At 34.5% G+C, this 26,444-nt stretch overlaps 1 protein-coding gene across 2 annotated transcripts in view; it reads left to right on the top strand.

The window, feature by feature from the left end:
• The window catches only part of LOC149802910 (programmed cell death protein 6-like), a 45,299-nt gene extending 20,672 nt beyond the window's left edge, over positions 1–24,627 (top strand). Inside the window, exons 5-8 of one of the 2 annotated variants that reach the window (XM_089952402.1) lie at positions 146–220; positions 7,253–7,421; positions 10,541–10,600; positions 18,160–24,627. In XM_089952402.1, coding sequence (XP_089808528.1) covers positions 146–220; positions 7,253–7,421; positions 10,541–10,579 — 283 coding nt within the window. In that variant the 3' untranslated portion in view covers positions 10,580–10,600; positions 18,160–24,627. The remainder of the gene's footprint in view (positions 1–145; positions 221–7,252; positions 7,422–10,540; positions 10,601–18,159) is intronic. The other variant, XM_089952401.1, reaches the window with a different exon arrangement.
• The last annotated feature ends 1,817 nt before the right edge of the window (positions 24,628–26,444 follow it).

The following is a 26,444-nucleotide window of genomic DNA, read 5'->3' on the forward strand; positions in this document are numbered from 1 at the left end:
ATGCTAGCACCAACCATGAATAGTGGAGCGGGTGATGAATATTTGACAGCAAATATTTTTGAAGGTCCATGTCATTAGAAAACGTTTCATTATGCTAGCTTGACAAAGAACAAATAATCATGTATGTATGGGTTTTTGTTTCCAGGTTCGACACTGACAGATCAGGGAATATTGATGCAGGAGAGCTAAATACAGCATTTAGAAGTTTTGGATACAATTTGTGAGTTCCATGTTGAGTAATTTTCATAGCATACAATGAGACGGTCTAATTTTCATTGTGCTTTTTATTAAATACTACCATATTTACCCATCTGTAATGCCCCCATCTGTGAACAGTGTGGATCCAAATCTGCCATCACATAATGTGCCAGCAGATTAAGATCATTAATTCTGTTTCTGTGTATACAGAACCTGATTTAAACAATATAAACTGTCCAAGAATTAACATTTGTTGTCTTACTTTCCATTGGAATGAAGTAAAGTACATGACCATTTAAACCCTGCTTAAAAGCCTTATGCCTACTAAATTCACAAACTGCTACATATCACTTTTTAAATTTAGCTTTTTAAAAAATGTTAGTGTCATGTGATAGTAGTTATTCTTGAGATTCTTTAAAGGTATTTTTCAAAACTTTTAAAACTAGGTATGTTTTGATTAATTCTGGTAAATAGTTTCTTTATCCAAGTAATGTTTGCATTTTTAAAGCTTATCCCATAGTTTTTTTAATTAATCAGACTCTTCTAAAGTGCATAATTTTTTTTTGCAAAATCATGTTAGTGCATTCAAACATGCGAAAGAAAGACAAAGAAAGGAGAAGCTTTGCTTTGATTCATACCTGTAATTTAGCCAATCCTACAAAATTTCTGCACATGAGACAAGTTATACATGTTTACAGTTTTGCATACATTGTATGCAGAAAGGTCTTAACCCCATTTGTTTTTGTTTGTTGTCAATACACTGGCAGCCAGTATAACTGGTGGAGGAAGATCCGGGGAAAACTCTGGTAAGAACCATTTACCTTCAGAAAGCTAGTGGCAAGCTTTCTCACATACCCACATTGACTAAGCCGTACACTTGAAAACATACAGAGATGAGATGGCAGTGATTGGTAATGGCAAACACTTTAAGTCACCTAGGGTCTCAACCCTATTTCTAATGGACGCACTTGTATTTGTACAGTTTATTTATGTGGCAGTACTATTGTGTTATATATTATATCAAAGACAATTATGGTTAGAGATATCCAGCTCTAGAAATCACAGTAGAACAAAAGTTTCATATCCAGGACACTTGATTATGCAAATTCCTGCTAAATTTTTTGAATTGAGTTGCATAAAAGTCATAGACAATTTGCTTTTAACCCAAACAGTTATGCTGGGACATATCCAGATCCAGAAATCACAGTAGAATAAGTTTCATCTCCAGACATATGATTGCGCAAATTCCTGCTAAATTTAGTTAATTCCTCCTTTCTGTTGATGAATAAAAATCATGAACAGATAATTTTCTATAACCAAGGCAAAATCCATACCTTCATTAATATTAAAATAAATACTGGTCATGCAAGATGTGGCTCAAAAAAAAGATGTAAAATTTAAAAGAAAAAGAGAATCCATGAACTGGCTGGAAGCAAAGGTGGCTGCATGGTTCTGTCATTGGACTCATGACTAGAATGGTACAGGTTCAGTTCCGACCATTGGAACAGCCAAGATTTGGCTGTCTCTGTGTGTCCTTGGCATGACACACTTTTACTTTCCATAGTGCTGTGTAGTCATTATAGTGTTGCTGTAGCAAAAAGACACCAAAGCCATAAGCTGGCTGTATATGCAAGGTTATTGTTGAAAATGACTACACGTGTATTATGAAATGTTGAACTTTATTCTCCTGCATTTTTTATCTCGATCAAATGGCATGTATGTACTCACAGAGGCTGCAGCATTAACAAAAATATCTAAACCAGTTGCTCAATACCTGTAATTGGTATAGAATAATTGAAATTATGTCCATTAATCAAAAGACAACCTAATTCCAACTCTCAGGCTCTCAGGTAACAACTGAATATAGTCCATGGCAATATACATGATATACTTTGCTTAATTTGACATAGTTTCAATTGCAAAAAATTACTGTCCTTTTATTATAATAGGATTCAGTTGAAAAGACACATTTATTTCTAAATGTTCTCATGAATATAGAAGAAACATCTTTTGTTTCACATGGACATATTGAGGAAGTCGAATCAGTCTGACCCTGATGGCTAAAAAAACCCTTAACCATTGAATTACAAGTCTAGAGGTTATCTCAGATTTTCAACTGTGGCTCCCTCGCATGCTTTGGAATAGAACCAGCTATGGCATGCTCTCAGTTACTAGGAACAGTTTGTATTTCTCAAAATAGGCAATTCTCTATAGTTAGCTCTATTTTGTGTTGGCATAGAAAATCTGAAGAAGAAATGGTTATGGTCAAAGTAGTTACCTCCCTTGAAATTATTTGACACCTGTAGAATCATTTCAGTACAGAATGCTCATGAAGGGTAATTTCTGTCAAAATATTTAATGATTTTTATTATTCATGGTTAAAAGATGAATAGAAGAACAAACCTTTTAACCATAGAATTCAGATCACATAACAATATTGGTATTAGATTATAGTCGTATTGATGATCTCAGACATGTTCCAACATCATGTATCATTGGACAAAACCAGTATCTTTCTAACTTGCTGTCCAACGTTGATTTATCCAGACTACCTTCTGTCTGTGGGACATGTCCTTACAGAGGAGAGAACTGAACCTCATTGGCCCAGTTCCACAGTAACCAATCTTCATTCATGATAGCATAAACTCAGAACCAGGTAGTTTGGGCTACTTTTACTGGATTCGCCTGGGGAAAAAACTTTAAAACCATAATCAAGTGCAGAATCTCACATGGGTCTCCTGTTCTAAACTAACATTAGGAGAATTCCATCCATTAGTGAGGGGCCCCGAGTGGCTGAGTGGTCTAAAGCGCTCTTCGTTACGGATCACTGCCATCTCACCTCTGCCTGCGTATGTTCGAGTCTAGGATTCGGCCAATGTGGGTATGTGAGAAAGCTTGCCAGTAGATTCTCGTGGGTCGGTGGTTCTTTCCGGTGTTTTCCCAGGTTCTTCCTCCACCATTAATACTGGCCGCCATGTATAGCCTATCGTGTGCTGAAAAATGGCGTTAAACCCTACAGGAACAACAACAACCATCCATTAGTGAAGCAATCATGCTCCCTTTAGGTGACACTGGTAGAGGTAGGTTTGCTTTGCATTTCCTCCAGCTCATACCTATTCTTTGTGAACAGATAAAGTATTTGATAGAGAAAACAATTTGTTACAAAATTATGCTTTCCTGAAGTAAGCCCTCCCACCCTTCCCCTCAATGTGAGCATCCTTTAAGGTTTCACTCAAATAAAAACTGGTTGTTCCAGGTATGACAGTAGTGGAGTAAACGTTTAAGAGAGAGAGATTCTTTTGTCTTTCTGAGAGGCTGGATTTTGAAGTAGTAAAGAAAGTGATCCTTATTTAAAGTGATCATTTTAAAAAAATTCAGGGAAACATAACTTAGTACTAAAAAAAAGTTACTTTCTTACTGCATTAAACAGTCACTCAAAGATATTGTCTCTGAATCCTCTATGTATGCATGTGAGCTGTGTATTTTACCAAGAAATGCATAGTTTAGGTATAGAAATATTGTGTGAATTGATGTGCAACTCTGTCACATCTTGCTTTTATTCATCATACTCAAGTCTGTTAATAGAACATTCAGCTAGCACATCTCTCCATTGTTATTATAAGAATTTGAATTAGGCTACAAATAATATCACTAAGAAATTTCATGATTGGCCTAATACTTTGGCAGAAAGCATCGTTCTTAAAACCTATCCACCCTTACTACTAGCTCTATGGGTGGTGGGGAGGACAAGGATGTGCTGATGTCCATACAAATTAATTCATCAGTAAAATTTAACAGAGAGCTAATTTTACCATAAATTTGCTTTAGTTGGAAAATTGTCAGTAATTCTTAGTACAGTAAAACCTGTCATGAGCGACCTCTGCTATGAGCGACCACCTGTCATTTCCGACCACAATCATAATGCACGGATCGATTTTACTATATAAACGCTCTGTTATGAACGACCACCTGCTGAACGCGACCAGCGACCGCGATTTCTTGGCAAAATATGCATTTTGACACTGCTATGAACGACCGCATCGCCAAAAAATCAAAACAGATTGACACCACTGACCTTAACTTAATCCTTTGTAAATACTAGAGCTCGGGATAAATGTAGTTTGCAAACAAAGTGCACATTAAATAACACTATAGTTGAACAACCATATATCAGGATAAACACCTCTACCCATCATTTAATCCTTTGTAACAAAGACTGCATAAATAGCAAAGATTGCTCTAATAAAGTATTTAAAAATAAATTGTCTTGCTACAGTACCAGTTTTGTGAAATTTACAACTCCAGCGTACGGTGTCATTTGTAAACTGCAGTAAACCAGGCTAAAGTACATGTCACTAACCGCCATTGTAGTGCCGAAGTCATGTGAATAGCCAGTAAGAGTAACATCAAAGGGAGTAATGATGGATATACACAGTCAATTTAGAGGTTTGTATTTTTTCTTTATCTTTATGAAAACTCACAAAACGCTGGTAGTCCTTATGACCAAGTGAGAAATCGTTTGAAAGGGCTTCAGTGTTGGTTTGAGTACGTCGTTTGCTTTCCAGTTAATCCATAATGCCTGGAGGGTGAATGAGCTCATTGTCTTTAATACTAGTAAGTGAGAATCATTTCCGGATGTTTTTAAAATTATTTTTTATTTCTTTTCTTAGTGTTTCACTAAGCCACAATCTGTTTACGTTTGTGCAGATGGTCGGAACATTTGTTTATCGAGCTATAACGCTGTTGATTAAACTTCGTCTCAGAATACATGTATTGTTTCTTGATGAGTTAATTATGTCTTTTGGTTTCATTCATTGGTACATAATATATATTTATTCCACAATTCCCCAAAACCTGATCAAAACCGATAGTCTTTATAACGTCAACACTAATAACAACGGCAGAATCTCCGCTGAAAAAAAGAAAAATTTTAACACTGGAAGAAAGGATTAATGTCATTGAAAGAAATGAAAAAGGCGAGACCACTCGCAAAATAGCAGTCAGCTTAAGCGTCGGTAAAACGCAAGTTCAAAATGTAATCAAAGACAAGAAGTCCATTAGAAACGAATGGAAGAAAGGTGCACAAGCACAGGAAATATGCCACGGCACGACGGACAGTTTACGGAGATCTGAACGAGCGTGTATGGGAGTAGTTTTGTGTTGCAAGGAGTGAAAACATACCAGTAAGTGGAAAGTTGATTCCGGAAAAGGCAGTAATTGAGATACATGTTCAGACCAAATAGCTGAGTAAAACATGTCAACAAAGAAGTATAATGGATTTGTTTTAAGAAAACAAGTGAATAAGTGTATAAAATAAGATATATACATCATATCTAACTGTTCATTTTTTGTACATATTAATGTGATGTTGAAATATAAATTTTATTCTCGTTGTTTGATAGATGTATATCTTTATTATATAAAGATATTTTGAGAGGAATGCATGCAATATTTAACAAGATTCATGAATAAAGGATATGATACATGTACAGTGAGTATGGGTATTATTTATTTTTCAACAATGCTAACTATTGACCCTGAAAACCAGTCCATTTTCACACACCTCTTATGAGAGACCACCTGTCTTGAGAGACCGCTTTTGGTTGGCAGAAGGGGCGGTCTCTCATAACAGGTTTTACTGTAGTGTCTATTATATAATAATTGTTTCAGGAAAAGCATTATAAGTGTATGGAAAAGTCTACATAAATCCCAGTGTATAAATGTATTAAGGCCCATAATAAATGAACTAATAGTTATAATGTATACACCAGAATTTCATTAAATATTCATAAAATGTTTGATATATAAAACGATGTTAACAGGCGTTATTTAATTAATTAGCTGGTTACTATTTAATCCAAGAAAAGATCATAAACCAATAATACAGTCACAATTTAATCCAAGATGTTCTGTTGGTTCAGAAATTTCAAGGAATGCTATGCCAAATTTTGCATGATCAGATATCTGAGGACCAAAATTTTTGCATATTTGATAGTAATTTCAGGATGGGAGTTATGAGACCAGTGTTTCAGTTAAAGAGATATAACAGGTAACTATTTGGTCATTAGGTTGACATTTTCTGTATTTGACTAGCTGCAATATACATATGGCTGAGCTAGCTGTATTTGTATTATCTATATGAACAAAACTACACCATGTGAGAATAGGCAGAAGGTAATTTTTTCTACGACAGAAACAAATTTCCACCAGAATTTCTCAATTACAAATTTATACATTGAAATCTTGAAATAATTAATTGTGCCAATTGCCAGAAAATATTTCAAACAGAATTTAAGAAAGCTCTGAATTGTTTGGGAATATAGGTGGAAGATTTTTAAAAACAATTGATCAAATAATAATAATAAGTGTGTGTGTGTGTGTGATTTGGATTTTTAACGTAGCTTTAACAATTTTTCAGTCATATCGCTACGATGTCTGCAGTGTGGCAGTTTATAGTGTTAATAATAATAAGAAGAAGAAGAATAGAAATAGTAAAAACAACATCAAGAAGAGTGTGTGTATTTGATTTTAATTTTTAATGTAGCTTTAAAATTTTCAGTCGCTACAGTGTCTGTAGTATGGCAGTTTATAGTGATATCTAGCACTGGGGCATCATGCTGCAGACTTGTAGCATGATGTTTCACCCAGTCACATTATCCTGACACCAGGCTGACCAGTCCTAACACAAACCTCTTAATGCTGAGCACTAAGCAAGGCAGCTGCATGTACCATTTTTATAAGTCTTTGGAATGATTCTGCCAGGGTTCAAACCTGACCTCGAACATTCGAGGTGGATGCTCTAACCACTAGGCCAACTGAGCAGTCAAAGATTTGGTAATAACAAAAATTGCAACATCAAGAAGAATAAGAATTATAATGTTGTATTATTATTAATATTAAGATTTACAAGAGATCAGTTTTGCATTTCCCTTCAGACAGGTTTGACTGGACAGTGACCTTTACTTATATGTTTTACAGCCAGTGAGTAACTTAATATTAGCTGTTTACACATATAAACTTTTGCAGATTTAATACTAAAATATTCTTCTTTCAGATCCCTGCAGTTCTGTGATTTGATTGTGCGAGTATTTGACAGAAGGGGAGGGAGGAATATTAAGTTTGATGACTTTATTCAGGCCTGTGTGATGCTAAAAACTCTTACGGACAAGTTCCGAGTCAAAGATGTACAGCAGAATGGAATGATCAGAATTACTTATGAGGAGGTAAATACTAACACCTTTATGAGACACATGCTTAATATCTGTTAAAACAAAAATGATACATCTCCCAACTCCCAGCAAATATTGTTGTGTGAGTGGTGGCAATTCCTATATTGATCTTCTAGCCTAGGAAGGATGATTCTTGGAAAATTATGAAAAATTTGAATTTTTATTCTTTTTTTATGTAAACACTCAGCTACTTACATGAAATTTTACTTGCCTGAACAATAATTATTATTTTTATCAGCTAGTTGGTCTAAGGCATTGTTTTTCCCTGACTTTTATAAAAGCTGCATCATTGATGATGACAAATGTACAGAATACCATATTTAACCAATAATAAGCCATTCTTTATGATAAGCCTATACCCAACTTTTTCAAAATTTTGGCAGATTTTATCTGAGAAGGCTTTGTCCAAAAATAAGGCCACCACATGCTTGCCGTAATATTTCAAAGATGTGCCTGTAGGTTTGCCATAAGAGAAATGCTGTAACTGAAATGATGGGATATACAAAACTCACATCTGCTGATGTCCTACAAATTCTTGTTAGCAACTCAGCCCTTTTGCCATCAAACTTAACATTTTGAGTAATAAATGTTTCTCCAAACTTGGAAATCTTAAACTAGGTTGACAAATACAGCCTTTTGATAGGGAAGAATATATTAGAGCAAGATTTGGGTGGGGTGAAAGGAACAAGTCTGGAAATATAAAACTATATATTATAACTATTGCAGTAAATCAATACTGTAGCATCATCAAATTTTAGCTAATGTTTTTTTTTTTATTTTCATCATCTTAGCATAAAAGTTTCATGAAATAACAGGCAGCAAAAATATAAGAATATTTGGTGCTTAAACCTGTTTATAAATAGGCAGTGTATGCTACTATGTACATGTGGGAGAGAGGAAATATAAAGTGTAGTCATTTTCCTTTCAAAAGTTAGGGATTATCAGATCATGTATTGTGTGAATCCCAACTGACATCGAGGTATGTTGATAAAAAATGCAGGCAGAACATCAATTAAAAATACATTTAAAAGGACATTCACAAGTCTGTCTGCTCACTTCTTGGTGTTACTTCTTTCTTCTAAAACTGGATATTTGTATATGATCCCAATCATAAATTCCTAGGACTGTCAGTCCCAGTTTTCCCTGATATTTATAAATCACACAAGTTTAGGAAGTGAGATTAAAATCAATATGTCTGACATAGAAAACTGATGGATAGTGATACAAGGTCATGTTCTGTTGACTTTTTTCTTCACCAATCAAACAAAAGCTTTCAGATTTATGACAGTGACTGATGTGATTTGGAGCATAATGTTTCTAATGATAATTCTTCTTAAAACAATAGGCAATGCTTTAACTGATACGTTGCTAAACATAAGTGTACCATGTATTCCACGAATCACCAGAACATGAGCTTCTGTTGGTGCTAGTTAAAGCTATTTATTATTTGTGCTTGTTCAGACATTTTTGATTTACAGTCAGTGTATCCCCCAGGGGTGTAAAACTGAGGGCAAAAAAAATCCTTAGTGTCAGAACTGGGGGGTCAAATAAAAAATGGGGTGGGGGGATGGCAAAAATGTACTAACAAATGTTATCTCACTTGTACTTTTTCAGCTTGAAATAGGATATTGCAACTTGCACGACATATTCTCTCTCTAAAAATACATATAAACCAACATGCACAATTAACAAACAAATGCATTATCCATTGAAAGAATAATTTTATTAGTTCATTTTTCTTTTAGTTTAAAGTTGTACTTTTAACAGTCTCCATGTAATATCTTTGTAGCAATATTATAGACCAACACATTACATATAAGCCAATACAAAAAGCCAATTAAATCTTTATAACCAAATGACATTTAAATTACTGCCTGTCATAAAATGTGTACTATCATCAGTTTCATTGTACTTCATCCTAGAACACATTTATCCAAAAATCAGAAAGGCTAATGATTAATCTTCTTTTTGATAAGCTACACCTGAACTTTAAGATCTTTCTTTTATTGCAGCAAGTTAAAAACCAAAAGAATCTGCAATGACCCCTTGACTTTGTAATCCAAATAACACATTTGTCTCAGCAAGTTTACTGATTTGTTTGTTGTGAAAGAATGTCTTGGGTGATAGTGTGTTCTCCAGATATCTTGTGGCAAACAAGGGCAGATTTTTTAAAATTCTTAAACCCTGTCATGAAAGGATTATTCACTTTTGCAGTCTTCACAATTATGCGATCAGAAGTCACACTGTTAATCCTAATGGATGTGCCATATTCCAAACAAGGGAATTATTTTCTCCATTTTTCATTGAAGTTAGATCTATAGTTACTCTTTTCTGTTCTGCTTCTTTCACATTCTTCGCTAATGATTCTTAGTCCAAGCCGTTATAATCTGGTGATCACTTTCTAGTGCAACAAGCATTGACGTTAAACGTCTGGATGACATCTTGATGAGCTCGATGGAAATCGCATGAGAGCTCGCAAGATATGGGGAAGATACTCTGTCATAACATTGCCTGTGCTAGTCTGGTTCCCTGTTTCGTATGCTCCCTGTGTTGCTCTAAACTATACAAATTGCAGAGTGTAACACATGGAGCATATGAAGCAGGGAACCAGACTATGCCTATGCTCAAAGTATACACGATGCCATCCCTCATCCAAAGCATTGGATATTAAATAATTGATTTATGTGAATCCTTTGCATCAAAACATGCACAGCAACAGAACATGTGTGTCAATTTTCTGTAGCTTGCGTCCCTGACGCACAAATGTGCGTAAAGGGAAACACTGTTGCAGTACAATACTTTCTTTTTGATGTTTGTCAGAACAATGGGCTTAAACAAAATGTGTTACAAATGTTTATTTTCATTTAGAAAATGCTAATGGAGTAGAGCACAAGGTGATCACAATAGATAGTATTTATATGATGTCATATGCTTTCATATGTACCTTCTTTGCAAGAACTCTTCCTCATTCTTATGGTCCATTTATACCAGAGATTTATTCCCATCAGTTTGTTTTTAAAGTTCGGGGGTTTATGTTTCTTGATAAAAATCGCTTTTTATTAGTAGGCATTTTTTTTGTAACCAACTGAATTCCGACCATTTTTTTCTGACAGTTCCTCGATATGATACTAGACACAACACTGAGGAGATAGAGGGAACAAGTTTTTATTCTGGTAAAAAAGATAAGCATGAAAGATTGTTCTGTTGTAGCTTTCATATTCATAGAGACTATTCTATATCATGAGTCACTTTCACCCCTGTAATATTTTATGAATTTGTAGTAAGAATAGACGATTTTTAACATAAATAGCATCACTGAAAAATTATCAGTTTTTGTCAAGCTTATTATCGTGGGATGTGAGACAAAGCAGTCACTTTCCCAACATCAGAGGCAGTAGTGTCAACAGTTCTTTTTATACATGTATTTCCATCATAGATTCTCATCATCCTGAGAATGATACTCTGAATCTTACACGGTTAATGCTCACAGCCATAGAAAATTTGTCTTTGAGGTTTTGCTCAAAGTTTCATCTGTTTATATTTTCTGAACCCCTTGAAGGATTTTCTTAATACTTGGGTTGAATCACATGTGAAGCTAAGATAACTCATTTGACAATGCGCATGCTTGCCCCATTTATCATGTGGTCGGGTTCACAGAGAAAGTTTTTGTTTGGGTTTTGGTTGAAGTTTTTTCATTTGCATATATATTTACTAAACCTTTTGAAGGAGGTACTTTGTACGTTTTGATCATTATGAACCTAAGACAATGCATTTTGTAATATGGTCTATCACTCCTTTGATCTTTGTGCAAAAGTCATAGGCACACAAAATTTGCATTGATTTGGTTGAAGTTTTTTCTTTTCCTTGTATTTCTAAAACCACTTAATGGGTTTTGTTTATTCTTTGGATGACTCATTCCGTATCTAAGATGATTCATTCTGTGACATGATTGCTGCACATTTTGACCTTGCTGTCTTGGTCACCCATTGTATGCTTGCACTGGCCTCCTTATATCCTGGGGTTGTCCAGTAGTTCTAGTTATTCAGAACATAAAATATGGCTCGTTTCATGAGAATCTTTTGTCAGACAAAAAAAAAGTGGAAATGGCTCATGCAGAGAATAGAATATTAAATTTGCCTGCCCATCCATCTATGTGTCTCACTTTCATTCTACAGATTAACTCCCTTCATTCTTTTTGGATTTCATCTACATTAATTAATATTTGTGAACTGGCTAAGATTATCAGCATTCTCTGGTCTCTCTTTTTTAGATTCACAAGCACACTTTCTCTGAAGCACAATAACTCATGTAATTATTATTTGATTTCTACCAAATTTTGGTATGTGGCAAAGATATTATCAGCCTTCTGTATCTTCATTTACAGAGTTATAACTCCTGATTTAAAGATTCACTCGCATTCTTTTCCCCACAATAAATCCCTTGATTATTACTGGATTTCAGCCAAATTTTATACACAGATTGCTATATATGATACTTTGGCTGCATTAATTTGTTAGCATGTTCTGTTTCTTTGTTTGGTGAAATTTTGGTCCCAGGTTGTCAGACCCACTCACTTTTGTTTCCACACAATAGCTCTATTAATTAGGGCCCTGCTCAACAAAATTGGCAGAGCCCTATAGTTGGTGTGTAATTTTGAGTTTGATTTCCATCCCTCTTTGCCCTCATTTACAGAAGTTATGCCCCCTGATTGAATATCCTCTAACATTAGTTTCCACAGATTAACTGCCTCAAAACTTATTGAACTTAAATGAAATTTGGAATGCAGTTTTAAATTGATGATACCTTGAATCAGTTTGATTTCCATTATTCCATGACATCATTTGCAGGAGTTATAGCCCCTGATTGCCTGTATACCTAAATTTAGTTTCTTTAGTGTAATTTTACCAAGGATTGTTGCATGTCAACCAAATTTAAATTGCAGCATTATATTGACAAGTCCTTTAAAGAGTTTATTTTCCAGCATTCTGCTGTGTCATTTACAGGAGTAAGGCCTCCAGGTCATCAGTCCTCTTGCGTATGTTTTTGCTGCACAGCACTGGTTTGATTTGAGCCAAAGTTGGCTTGGAACTTTATATTGATTAAAACTTAATGAGTTTTATTTCAAGTGTTTGATGACAAAATTTACAGATGGTATGCCAGCTCATTGTCTGTCCTGCTGACTTTTGGTTTTTGCAGCAGAACTTTACCAAAGTTTGTTTGTTTTTAACCAAACTGGTTTTGAGGTCTGTATTCATGAGACATTAAATAGGTTTGATTAATGGCATTCCACAACATCATTTGCAGTAGTTATGCCCCCTGACTGGTTTCTGCAGCATTACTTTACCAAGGATTGTTAGATGAGGCTTTGATTGCGTTTGAATAACAGCATCCTGCATTATCATTTAAAAGAATTATTGCTTCCGATTTCCCACCCAGACTTTGTCATATGCAACATAACTTCACTAAGAAATGCTGGACTTCAACCAGATTTGTCATACACCTTTATAATGATGAGACATTCAATTGGTTAGATACCTAGCAATCCACATCATCGTTTAATGGAGTAATATACCCTGATTGGCCATTTTCATGTAACTTCGGTTTCCCAACACAAGCTTCTCTGGTTTTAATACCCTGCTGAGTAAATTGAAATGAGTGGCCCCTTGGTAGTGTACCAAAGGCTGATAGCTTATGTTCTTATTTGATTTTAGCTATTTCATATGCAGCTTAATTTCCATGAGACATCAGCTAAGTTTTGTTTATTTGTCCACATTTTGCATTAATTAGCCAAGCTGAATTTGTCGGTATTATAATCATTTAGCAGAGTTATATCCCCTGATTATCATTATCAGACCCAGTCACTTCCAGTTCTTTTATTTATTATTGGATTTCAAATAAAATTTGGTAGACAGTTTGATATTGACAGGACATTGGCTGAAGTTGATTATCAGCATACATCATTATTTAACCGAGTTGTAGTGCCTAGTTGAATCTGGTCACCATCATTTCTGCACAGTAACTTGATTTATTGCAATTGGAATTTGGCCAGATTTGGTATGCAGCTTGTTATTTATGAGACCAAGGCAGAGTTCAGTAGTCAGCATTAAATGTCATTTAGCTACAGCCCCTTATTTTCAGACCAACCAGTTTCAGCACATGAATGCTCCCTTATTGAATTTTGAACAAAGTAGACAGCATAAAATTATTGATACTGCAGCTGAGTTTGATTTTTAGTGTTGCTTGGACACCTGTTAGCATGCAGCCTCATCGTTAGCCTGTTAATGGTTTCACCGGCTGTTCTTTCTGCACATTAACTCGCTCAGTTTGTAACTTTGGCATAGCTCTGTTTGATCTACATTAAATATTTAGCAGTTTGTTTGACCCTTGAATGATAAACATATACACGTTTGTTTCCTCGCAATAATTCCTCAAATTAGCACTGATGAATTTCATTAGTATTTTATGTGCAGCTCAGTTTTAATGTAACTTAATAACCTTCTTTAACAAGGTTACCTGCATTTAGTCATGTATTTTTTAAGTTTAACACTTAAAGACTTTTCATGAACATCACTGAAGTGAAAAGTCTTAGAAGAATATAGAATCTACTTAAAAGTTACCAAATTGTGACCATAAGAAGAAAAAAAAAACATCCAGATAGATAAAAGTGTCATCCTTGAATGTCAGAGTTAATGATAAAATTGTTATTCCAATGCTGATAACACTTGATTTTTGTGGTAAGAAATAACACATTATGTGAATTTGAAAATGAACAAGCATTAACTTGCAATAGATAAATTGCTTGAAATAACATGATGAAGAAAAGGTGATTTACTGGTATCAATAGTTTTAGGTTTTAATGTCTTTATCCTTCAACACACCCATTTTCAAAGTATCCTTTAAAGTGACTGCAAACTATGTACTATATTCTGTTAAACTTGTCAATAGTGGTCACCAGTAGGAAAAAGCAGAAGTAGCTTTTTACACAGGTGACCTCTGTATACATGTTCACCTTTTAAATTGGTTTTTACCAACTGCACCAGATATATTATCATTATTATCATTATTATTATTATTGGTATCGTTATTAGCAATCTTACTATTATTCTATTATCAAGATTATTTTATGTGCACTATTCAGCGAAATCATAAAATATGCACATTGTAATGGCCTCTACCAAATGTACTTTCCACCAAAGATTACTGCATCCTGTTCACTTTATTCATTCTGTAAATTAAATCATCGATGACCTAAATTAAGCACTGATCTTTGTTTTGTGCACCATAACAAAGCAATGATTCCACTACTGATTGACAGCTTACATATGATTATATATCAGCAGGTGGACTTTCTGGTTGGCCATCTTGTATTATCTAGGCTCAGAAACATCTGTTCATGCCTTAAAAACAGTATTTGGATTATCCAGATCAAGAGATAGTCAGCTTGTTGAGAGTTTTGTGTTGAATAGGAAATCTAAAAAAGTCATATATGACCATTCTTGTGACCCTTAAACTGAAACTTTGCCTGCCTTTACATATGAGTTTTAAATATTGAATGAACCCTGACCCTGATGAAAAGGGATGTAACTCCTCTTTTGAAAGACAAACTTTTTTCATCAGAGATAGCTTTAATTCAACGGCAAAAAAAAGATGATGTCGAACAATACGCATCACACCTTCAGTACCTCTCACATTGGCACAAAAGCTGACTTCCCTTTCGGCTTTGATAGTACAGCTGCTTTTCCCCATCATCCAACAAATGAATTGCTTCGAACCTCTGTCTATGGAGGGGGATTACTGCTATAATTCTGTGCATGTATATTCTGTTAGTATCTGATGTATATTCTTTACTGAATTATTCTATATTTCCATTTTCAGTGGGTGTAAGATCTACATTCAAAATTGTATCTTTACATCTGGCATTATTTCTTTCTAAATTTGATACATGTCATGTTGGAATGCTGCCATTTTTTATCTTCAAATTCCATATGCATATTTTCAATATTATACACATCAACATTCTAAATTGCATTATTCCATTTCTCACCATTGCATTCTGACAGTTGTCTTGGTTACATATTAATCACCATAATGGTAAAACTACATAACATTGTGGAAGTTACAATGTAACACAGTGAAAGTTAGAACTAAGATTTTAGCATAATACAGTGTGTCACAATGAAAATTATAACTAAGACGTTAGCATAATACAGTGTGCCACAGTGAAAGATACAACTAAGATTTTAGCATAATACAGTGTACCACAGCAAAAGTTACATCTAAGATTTTTGCATAATACAGTGTACCACAGTGAGAGTTGGAACTAAAGATTTTAGCATAATACAGTGTACCACAGTGAAAGTTGCAACTAAGAATTTAGCATAATACAGTGTACCACAGTGAGAGTTGGAACTAAAGACGTTAGCATAATACAGTTTACCACAGTGAAAGTTACAACTAAGATTTTATCATACTGCAGGTTGGAATACTGATCAACAACGTCTGGTGTCATAATTGCTTATTACTGTAATATCCCATTATGACAATACATGGAACTGTTCAGTTAATCACAACACATTGCAGCACATGATATACATTGCTGCCAGTATATCTGGTAGAGGAAGAACCACCAACCCACAGGAAGTGACTAGCAAGCCTTTTCACATACCCACATTGGCCAAACCCAAGTCTCGAACCCATACAGACAGGTGAGATGCCAGTGAACAGTAAAGATGAGCACCATAGGCCTCTTGGCAGAGAGACAGACAGACAGACAGATATATATGCTGGAACTGCTGATGAATGGTGAAAGTAAAGGAGTATTCATTTAAAGATTAAAAAATACTCTGAAAGAAGGAAGCATTTATATTGTCCTATTATTCAACAAATACTCCATTCCTGTCAAGACATGGCAGGTTGAATCATTGGTTTAGTCGTTTATGATTAGAATGTGCCTTATACCTGATTGGCATCCCTATTTTCATTTGTCTATCACTATGCCAATGTTGTCATAATGGGACTTCAGTCAATTTCATCTAGCAAGATTGATTGTGCTACACTGTAACTTTCAGTATGTGAATATTTTACCTGTGTAATAATAAACATTGTGTTCTAAAATACAAAGAGAAAATAAAGAGTTGGAATGAAAAATTAAGAATGTTAATGATGACATAAAATCACTGAAATGGGATCAGAAAACACGAAATTGCAGCATTGTAACATTATACCTAACTCAGTAATAAATATTAGCAGACATAGGGATGTCATGTTGAATGTGCTTCCTAAACACATAGAAAATGTAAAATAGAATAATACAGATTAAAAAAATACAGCAGAGAACCATTGGAAATTGCAAATAGAATAATGCAGGATAGCATCTGTAATAATAGAAGATACATGCATAGCATTAAAATATAGGCATAGGATTATGATGGTAATCCCCCCACCATTGCCTGTCCTAATCATAAAATCTGCCTCACTTTGCAACTGACATACTGACAACTTTGAGTTACACTGTCAACATGTCTGGAGTACAGTACAAGCAAGATATGAAGTGGTTGCACATCAGTTAACATGATATTCTTTTATCAAAAAAATGTTTTCCTCATGAATCAAATGTACATAGACTGAGCGGTTACTGTAGATACATGCCATAGACTGCTTAAGGCAGGGAGAAGCCATTGTTTTGTTAGGAAACACCTGGCAGCATACTGCAGAAAGCAGGAGACCAGTACATACAGGTTGTTCATATATAAAATTGAATGGAGGATTAGAATGGCCATTGTGAACAGGTGACTGCTCAGCAAAGATCGCCATTAGACCAGGTTTGAAATTATTAAAAATTGGTGGTTGAAAGGCATACAGGCTTTCTCTTTGTTTTTCTCCAGCTAAAATCCATTGTGAATCAAAAATATTTTCTTCCAATAAAAGTGTTAAATTAACGTCTTATCATCAATGTGAGATTGTGACGATGTACGTTCCCTGCTTGTAATTTTGTTGCAAAATGGCTAAGCTTGTTACCACTTTAGAGACTAAATTCAACCGCTCCAGTGCCCTAGTGGTTAGAGCATCTGCCTTGGATGTGGGAGGACGTATGTTCGATCCCCGGCCAAGTCATACCAAAGACTTATAAAAATGGTACTAACAGCTGCCTCACTTGGTGCTCAGCATTAAGAGGTTAGTGTTAGGACTGGTCGGCCTGGTATCAGGATAATGTGACTGGGTGGGACATCATGCTACATGTCTGTGGCATGATGCCCCAGTGCTAGACATCACTATAAACTGCCACACTGCAGACATATTAGTAATATGATTGAAAAATTGTTAAAAAGAAGCTGCGTTAAAAAAATCCAAATCACAAAGATCACAAAGATACTAAATTCCAGTTGAATTTTGCTCAACCTTGGTAAATAAGCTTATGTTATAATTGTGATAGACTGTTTCTTTAATGAGTAAAGAAAATCCACTCACAGAAACAACATTGTTTTTCATTAAGAAAAATAGTGCTGGATGTTTTATAATTGTATGTGCAAAGTTTCTGATGCAGTATTTTTAATCCACACACCAAGGAATGAAGTGTAAAAAGGGAGATAACCCACATAAAAACCTTAAAATTTGAACACTGGATTAATTTGAACAAAAAATTTCTACCATTTAAAACAGTTAAAAAGATTTTTGTAGTGTTTGAATTTTTGCAATGTTTACCAGATACATGTGTTGCATTTTTATTTTTCAGTTCCTCGAGATGGTACTGGACACAACCCTTGTCAGCACAGGATGACAAAATGAAGATCTTGCTTTTGTTTTTCCATTCATTTCTTTAAATGACTCATATTTATTTTTCATTGGTGATATAGTTTCATTAGACCCATTTCAGAATGATCCCTTGCAGATGTTGTTACGCCTTGGTAGTCATAAATTTATCCATGTGGAAGACAATCTGACAGCTGGTCTGATATCAGTACATAAATGTCAAAGAATTGCCATTTTCAACAATCCTTGCTGAGACAAACATTAGCAGAAAAATGACTAATTCAGACACAGACAGAGATCCTGTAGTATATATGTTCGTATTATATTTTAAAAAATCATTTGTAACAAAATGTATATACATTTTCATAAACCTAGATAATCAGTAAAAAAAATATATATTATCAAGTAGCCTCCAAAATGTCTGCTCTGGATATCACTTGAAATGGGTCTGTTTAGTCCAAAACAATTCAAGGTAGATGACTTTTACTTGGTCTGAATTAGCAACTTTAATATCTTCCAGTTGATTTATCCAGTATAATAAATTTTAAAAATTTTAGATTATTCTTTGGTTGAAATTAAAATGGAGTTTTTAAATGTCATCATCATACATGAATAGGGCCCTGCATCTCAATGTAAACCTTGACAGTACTTGTCTATTTCCACTGTCCTGTCCATCAGTCCATTTGTCCTCAGGTCTGTCAGTCTTTTTAAACTATACACTAATCAGGAACACATTTGGTAGGCCGAACTGCCCATTCCAGATCCAGTTTCCACAGAGTTATTTGCTCTGTTTTCCACCAGCATTAAACCTTATCTACAAGCGGATCCTTGTAATCCACATAGCCCATTATCCATTCAGCTTATTTAGATGCAATTTGCTGTGAAAATTGCTTTGTAGATTTAAATGTGCCTTTTATGGATGTAATCTCATTTACTCAGTTTCAGAGTTATGCGCCTTATGAAGTAAATTTTTTGTCTTCACATCCAGACTTTGAATCTTGCTTCCAATGATCAAAAAACTTGAGAATCATTCAACATAGTTTGATGGAATTTGGTAAGAACATTGTCTTTTAGACCTGGATGTTTCTTTTATGGATTTACCTCATTTACACCATATTGGACAAATTTATGGTCTTTGTTAATCAACTTCATATCATTTCATGGGATATTGATTGTAAACAGCAAACTCAAGAACCATTTCATATATTGTGATGCAATTTGACATGAACATTGTTTCGTTGACCTAAACTTGTCTTTTTGGAGTTGGTCTTGTCTTATATAATTTTGACAGAGTTATAGCCCATGTATTAATGAATCCTTGAAGGATTTGGATTTCAAGCATTCCACATCAGCATTTAAAAGAGTGATGGTCTCTAAATGCATATCCTAAAGAAGTAGGTTTCCCAAAACAAGTTCTTCTCTTTAAGGCCCAAATTGTAGTGATACAACCATCATTTACAGCTCCAGCTTTCATTCCATTCATTCATGGAGACACCATGCATTATTTGTAAGTATGCTGTCTGTGTACACAGCTTTTAAAGATATCATGTATAGAAATTAAATTTCTGATTTGAATCACTGGAAATCATTGTGACAAAATATAATTTAGATAACAAATAAGATTTAAATATTGTCATTGACATTCTGCTAAACTTAATAATACCACCTTGTATTTATCTATGATAATAATATGCTTGTTCATTTTGAAAAGTGAATTTCAGTTTGTATATAAATTGATTAAACTGCTTCCCATTTCATACTCAAAATGCCCAAGCCATACCATATTTACCATATATGTTGGGACACAATAAAATAATAATTTTATTTCCTGTCCCAGAACCTGTGGTGAATTTTTTTCTTCTCACCTAGGTCATATGTCCCAAGACTTAAGAAACAAAATAAATTTGTATTGCATTTTTGCTCCACTCCCCCCAGACTGCACATTGCAACAAAACAGATAAATAAAACTCTTATTTGATTTTAAAAAAAGAAAGAAACAAACCTTGTATTAACATTTATTCATTTTTTTCAACATGAGCTTTAAAAAATTAAATATATCACAAAATCCGTATATGTAGCATAGGCTTCGTAGTGTGATTCACTTATGTCCAATAACACATGCCACATTGTTCATTGATGTGAACATTGAGAAACAAATTGTGTGTGGTTGTGCTCAAAGGTTTGAACATGTTATCCGACTAAAAACTGGATCCAACAAAAACATAAACAAGAGGGAAATAATTAATCCATATCTTGAAGACAACTGCCATCCACGAATGACACAGTGTTAGGTGCAAAATAATCAAGATTGAATTGTATCCAGATCTACTGTATGACAGTATCTTGCAAATAAAAATCATTATTTGAAAACACATTCACTTGAGTGCAAGTGACAATCATTACTATTTACCCGCAGACATCAATACTCCTTTGTATTAATTGTAACTACAGATGCCAAGCACGTAAAAGCCTGGGTGGTGAATATACACAACTAGCAGCGAGCAGTAAACTCCTTACCAGCTTACCAACTGGACATCAAGACAAAGGTTATTTTTATTGCAAAGCAAGCCAATCTCCCAACTTTGGTTACTCTTTTTCTTTTGTAAAGGATATCAATACTAAGTTATTTTATTGCAATGCAAGCTGACATCGAAAACCAATTATGGATTCTTTTAAGTGAATCGATTATTTTTTTTTGAATATACAAAGATGGATGAGATATGGAAGCAAACTTTGGCTTCTTTTCACCAGTAATCAAGGGAATCTGGAAAATAAATTGAAACAATGGAACAAATTTTAAAGTGACACATTATAGTGCTTCGTGCACAGATGTTGATGACCCAACGTAGCCCAGAATATTTGGAGAAAATAAAATATTGTGATGAATTCATGCAGGCCAGAAGAGAAGCAGACGATTGTGCAAACGTGAGGGAAATAATCAACCAATTATATTAAAGACAACTGCCATTCTTGCATGACACGGTGTTAGGTGCAAAATAACCAAGATTGAATTATATCCTGGTCTACTATATGACATTATCTCACAAATAAAAATCATTATTTGAAAACGCATTCACTTGAGTGCAAGTGACAATCTCTTCACCAGCACTTGTTACAAAAGTATCATTACTATTTACCCACAGACATCAATGCTTCTTTGTATTAAATATTACTACAGATGCCAAGAACACAGAAGCCTGGGTGGTGAATAAACACAACTGGCAGCAAGCAGTAAACTCCTTCTTTGAACTTACTGACGGGACATCAAAGACAAAGGTTATTTGTATCACAAAGCAAGCCGACCTCGAAAGCCGACTTTGGACACTTTGAAGCCAATTTTATTTTTAAAGGATATCAGTACAAAAGGTTAATTGATTGCAAAGCTAGCTGACCTCAGAAGCCGACTATGGATTCTTTTAAGCATGCTAGTTTATTTATTTTTGAATATCCAAAGACGGCCGAGATATGGAAGCTAACTTTGGTTCCTTTTCACTGGTGTTCACTGGAATTTTGAAAATAAATTGAAACAATGGAACAGTTTTTAAAGTAACACAATATAGTGCTTTGTGCACAGACATTGACAACCCAGCATTGCCCAGAAGATTTGGAGAAAATAAAATCATGTGATGAATTTGTGAAGGCCAGAAGAGAAGCAAATGATTTCGCCAACAACATGATCACAAACATGGATGAAATTCTAGTGTACTATGATTGCATTCCTGGATGGACTGAAGATAATATGGGGGTCAGAAGTGTGAGATTTGAAACAAGTCTGACTTTAGTCCTTGCAGTTTCCGTTTCAGGTGATGTGTTGCCTGTAACAATCAGACATGATTTTTCTCTGTTTTAAAGTGGAATTTTTTCTCCTGACTTGAGTCAGATTTTTCTTGATATAGTCCATTTTTTATATCATCTTCAATCCGGTTTTTAAAAAACGGTCTGTCCAGTCAAATAAGTCAGTGGTGACAAAAAGGAAAGCTAAAGAAATCTTTGCCAAAGCCACAGAAAAAAGCTCAACTGGCATATCAACAGGTTGTGTCCATTGGAGAAAATGACGAGTGAATGTATCTTATTATTTGTATATAGTTGATGTACTTGGGTGTTTATTTTACAGATTTGTTGTGAAAAGAGAGAAGTATAATATATTTACTGCAAAAATTTACAAATTATTGTGACTTAATTATGATGTGAACACTGTTATGCACATGAAATAACTTCAGCATCAATAATATTGGAGAAAAAATTCATGTGACTATAAATATTGTGAAATTATTGAAGTAAAGTTAAACATTTTTGGAAAGTTTATTAGTGTTAGGGGAGGACACCAAAACCACCTTAACATTTTTTCAGCTTTTTTTATGGAAGACCACAATCATGTCTGAACAATTTTTCACAGTATGAGAAAGCCATAAAAAAAATATTCATGTACTGAAAGAATGGATTGTTGATGAGTTGTTGCCACAATGGATTAAAGAGTCTTATTTCAAGTACACAGTTTTATATTTTTTAAAATAAAATTTCAGTTGGATTACATTTGTCAACATGTAATTTTCGAATGATTTTAAAGGTGTCCCACAACTTACAGCTCAAAAAAAACGTGTCCCAGAACATACAGTGCACAAAAAATTAAAGTTAAGTTATGGTGTCCCAACATATACGGTAAATATGGTATGTTAAAATCTTTAACTCTTTGAAGGAACACTGTTCCTGTTTCGACCACATTTTATAAGTTATTCATAAACAGTAACTGATGCTTTAGAAATTTTAATCATTTATCATTGTTGTGGTTTATTTTTTCCACAGAATATTTTGGTGCAGAATGTCCTACAATAACAACAAATAAGGTTGATCTGGGATGTAATGGTCTGTACAGGCACTGGTGTTATTTATGACATGCTGTGGAAAGCAGTTTGATGAAATGATTTCCCACCATTGTATATGTTGTATCCATTCGAAAATATGTCAGTACCACATATAATGTATCGATCTAAATATAGGATGCACTCGGCTGCTGATGCAGTAGATCAAGATGTGCCATTTTGTTCAGCCTGGATTTATACTCTCTGCATGAAATTACAAGCAGAACAGTTGAGACCCCAGTCTGGTACATAATTTGATGACAACAGGGTCTGTTCTAGGATGAATTAATGTGGAATTCTTATTTCCAAAACATACCAAAAATTCAATAAAATGCACAAATATCACATACAATATTTGCAAGACCTACCTTTTCAGTTAATCCTCTCCATATTTAGAAGAAATATTCATTGTTTTAAAGAGAGGAGTGAGGAAAATCTCCCCTTATACCCCAGGTTCCAGAATAGACTCGGGGAAGGTTTGTAATTTTCATTCACATCAGGAATAGACCGTGGGCAGGCGTGTAATTTACTTTCCAGAATAGACCCAGAGCAGATGTGTAATTTACATTCAGTTCCAGAATAGACTCTGGTCAGGTGTGTGAATTTCATTCACATTCAAATTAGACCCTGGGTAGGTGTGTAATTTACATTCATTTCCAGAATAGACTCTGAGCAGGTGTGTGATTTTCATTCACATCCAGAATAGACCATGGGTAGGTGTATAATTTACATTCTGTTCCAGAATAGACTCTGGGTAGGTGTATAATTTACATTCACATCCAGAATAGACTCTGGGCATGTGTGTGATTTTCATTCACATCCAGAATAGACCCTGAGCTGGTGTATAATTTACCTTCAGGTCCAGAATAGACCCTGGGCAGCTGTATAATTTATATTCAGTTCCAGAATATACTCTGTGCAGGTGTATGATTTACATTAACATCCAGATTAGACCCTGGGCTGGTTTGTAATTTATATTCAGTTCCAGAATAGACTCTTGGGCAGGTGTGTGATTTTCATTCACATCCAGAATATACACTGGGCAGGTGTGTAATTTTCATTCATATCCAGAATAGACCCTGGGCTGGTGTGTAATTTACATTCAGTTCCAGAATATACACTGGGCAGGTGTGTGATTTTAATTCACATCCAGAATAGACCTTGGGCAGGTGTGTGATTTTCATTGACATCCAGAATAGACTCTGGGCAGGTGTGTGATGATTTTCATTGACATCCAGAATAGACTCTGGGCAGGTGTGATTTTCATTCACATCCAGAATAGACCCTGGGCAGGTGTGTGATTTTCATTCACATCCAGAATAGACCCTGGGCAGGTGTGTGATTTTCATTCAGATGGGAGAATAGTATATTATTTGCTACATGTAAATTTTAATGTGTAAATATATATCTTCATTTGTCCATCCATTAATAGTAGTGGATCGGAGTGTTTTTCAATTTAATTGCACCATAATTATTTTTGTGCCTTTTTTATAATGTTACCCAATATTTCATTAAAACACTACAGGAACAATAATTGATCCATACAGCCATATTTTATGTCACATAAGCAAGCAATAAATATTTCAAATATTTTTCTCTTGTGTTGCACTATTTCAATGCTATAAGATCCATGTTATTGTTGAAAGGTTTATATTGTAGCAGCATTAATTTTTGCAAGTTATCTATTTTTAAAATCAGTTCCATTTTAATCCAGCGTAAAAATGTAATTAAAACTAGTTAAATGCACTCTGGCTACAATGAATGAAGAGAACTGAACTTACTTTGGAAATGCATGTGTGTACAAGATTTCTTTGAAAAGCTTGAGGATTTTTTTCTTAGAAGAAAATACAGATTTAAAAGTCGATGTATTTAAGATTTTTAGGGGAATGCAAACAAATGACAAGGAACTGGTTAATTTTATCGGAATGTTTAGTACAATAGTATATACATGCAAACTTGCTAAAAGAAGAAAAAAATCCTTCTGTTGGTTTTCATCAAAAGATAGTAATGACATGGAAGCCTCAGAGCTACTCCTGGTCCTTATAAAAAAGATCACTGTTCCTGAAAAAAAAATTGTTCTCTTTTTTTCCCTACATTATAATGCAACTATTTAGAACCTCTCTCTCATTCTGTATCCAGTGAAAATAAGTAGAATCCACATATAATGCCAGCTTCTGTACTGAACTTGCACTGTATTTATGTATGTTTTCTTGCACAGATAAAAAAATTAAAACTAAAACAAAAAATTAAAATTTAATTATTACTTATACTTCCAGATAGTTGAAATTGTTTTAGCTTCACTAGTTGTAGATCTTAAGAGTTTATGAGAAGGCATGTTGACCATTGTTTGTCATCCATCCATCCATTAGGACTTTTTTTGTCATTACTTCAGTGCAATTACTTTAAAGATTGTCATGATCATTTGCAAACACATTCATGAGATCTAGTTGGTCCCCAGTGAAACTGGTGTCACACATTCATCTTGAAAATCTCATTATTGCTAATACTCCGGAATGGGGTGTAGTTTTGACTTGAGGTTTTCACCAAAAGACTTCTTAGGAAGTATTGATGATCATGACTGAAGATGGTGCCAATGTGGCTACCAGGGAAATCATCTTAAAAATCTTGGTATCTCCACTCCAACCAGAACAGAACAACATGATTACATGGGATTTTCATGAGAAGACTTCTTTTGATATTTTGTTGCTCCTAAATGAACAGGGTGCTGTTTGAATATCTAATATGGATAGAGGGAAGCCATTGTGAAAATCTTATTGGTACTCTGGAACGGATGGTCATATCAGAATGGGGTTTTCACTAAAAGACCCAATGATGGGCCTAAATGAAAACAGTATTGATCTGACATCCAGTCTAGTGGCTGTCTTAGCCATCTTAAAAATCTTTTTATTGCTACTCTTCCTGAATGGAAAGACATTGATGTATGGTTTTCAACAGGAGACTTATTATGATGTCTGCCTAGTTGGCTTTAAAAGAAAATGGGGCTATTTAGATATTGTTGTTGCCATCTTGATGGAAGTTAAATCAACATGGGGTTTTTAACTAAAATACTTGTCATCTTTAGTTGGTTCCAAATAACAAACTTCCAATCGGACATCCAATGTGACCACCACATCAGGCATCTGTAAATGTTTTTATCACTAATTCTCCTGAACAGAAAGTCATTGACATGGGGGTTTTCACCAGAAGATCTAGTAGGTCCTAAATGAAAACTGTACTGATATGACATCCAATATGGTGACCACAGCATATAGTTTGAAAATCTTGGCATTGCTACTTGTCCTAACCGTAAAGTCATTTCAAATTGGGGTTTTCATCAGAAGGTTACTCATGTATCTAGTTCGCTCTAAATGAAAATTTGAGCTCAAATATGGCCACTATACAGATATCT

Source organism: Sinohyriopsis cumingii, chromosome 3 (assembly GCF_028554795.1).
Source record: "Sinohyriopsis cumingii isolate HCF-2022 chromosome 3, ASM2855479v2, whole genome shotgun sequence".
In the NCBI taxonomy this organism is placed as follows: domain Eukaryota; kingdom Metazoa; phylum Mollusca; class Bivalvia; order Unionida; family Unionidae; genus Sinohyriopsis; species Sinohyriopsis cumingii.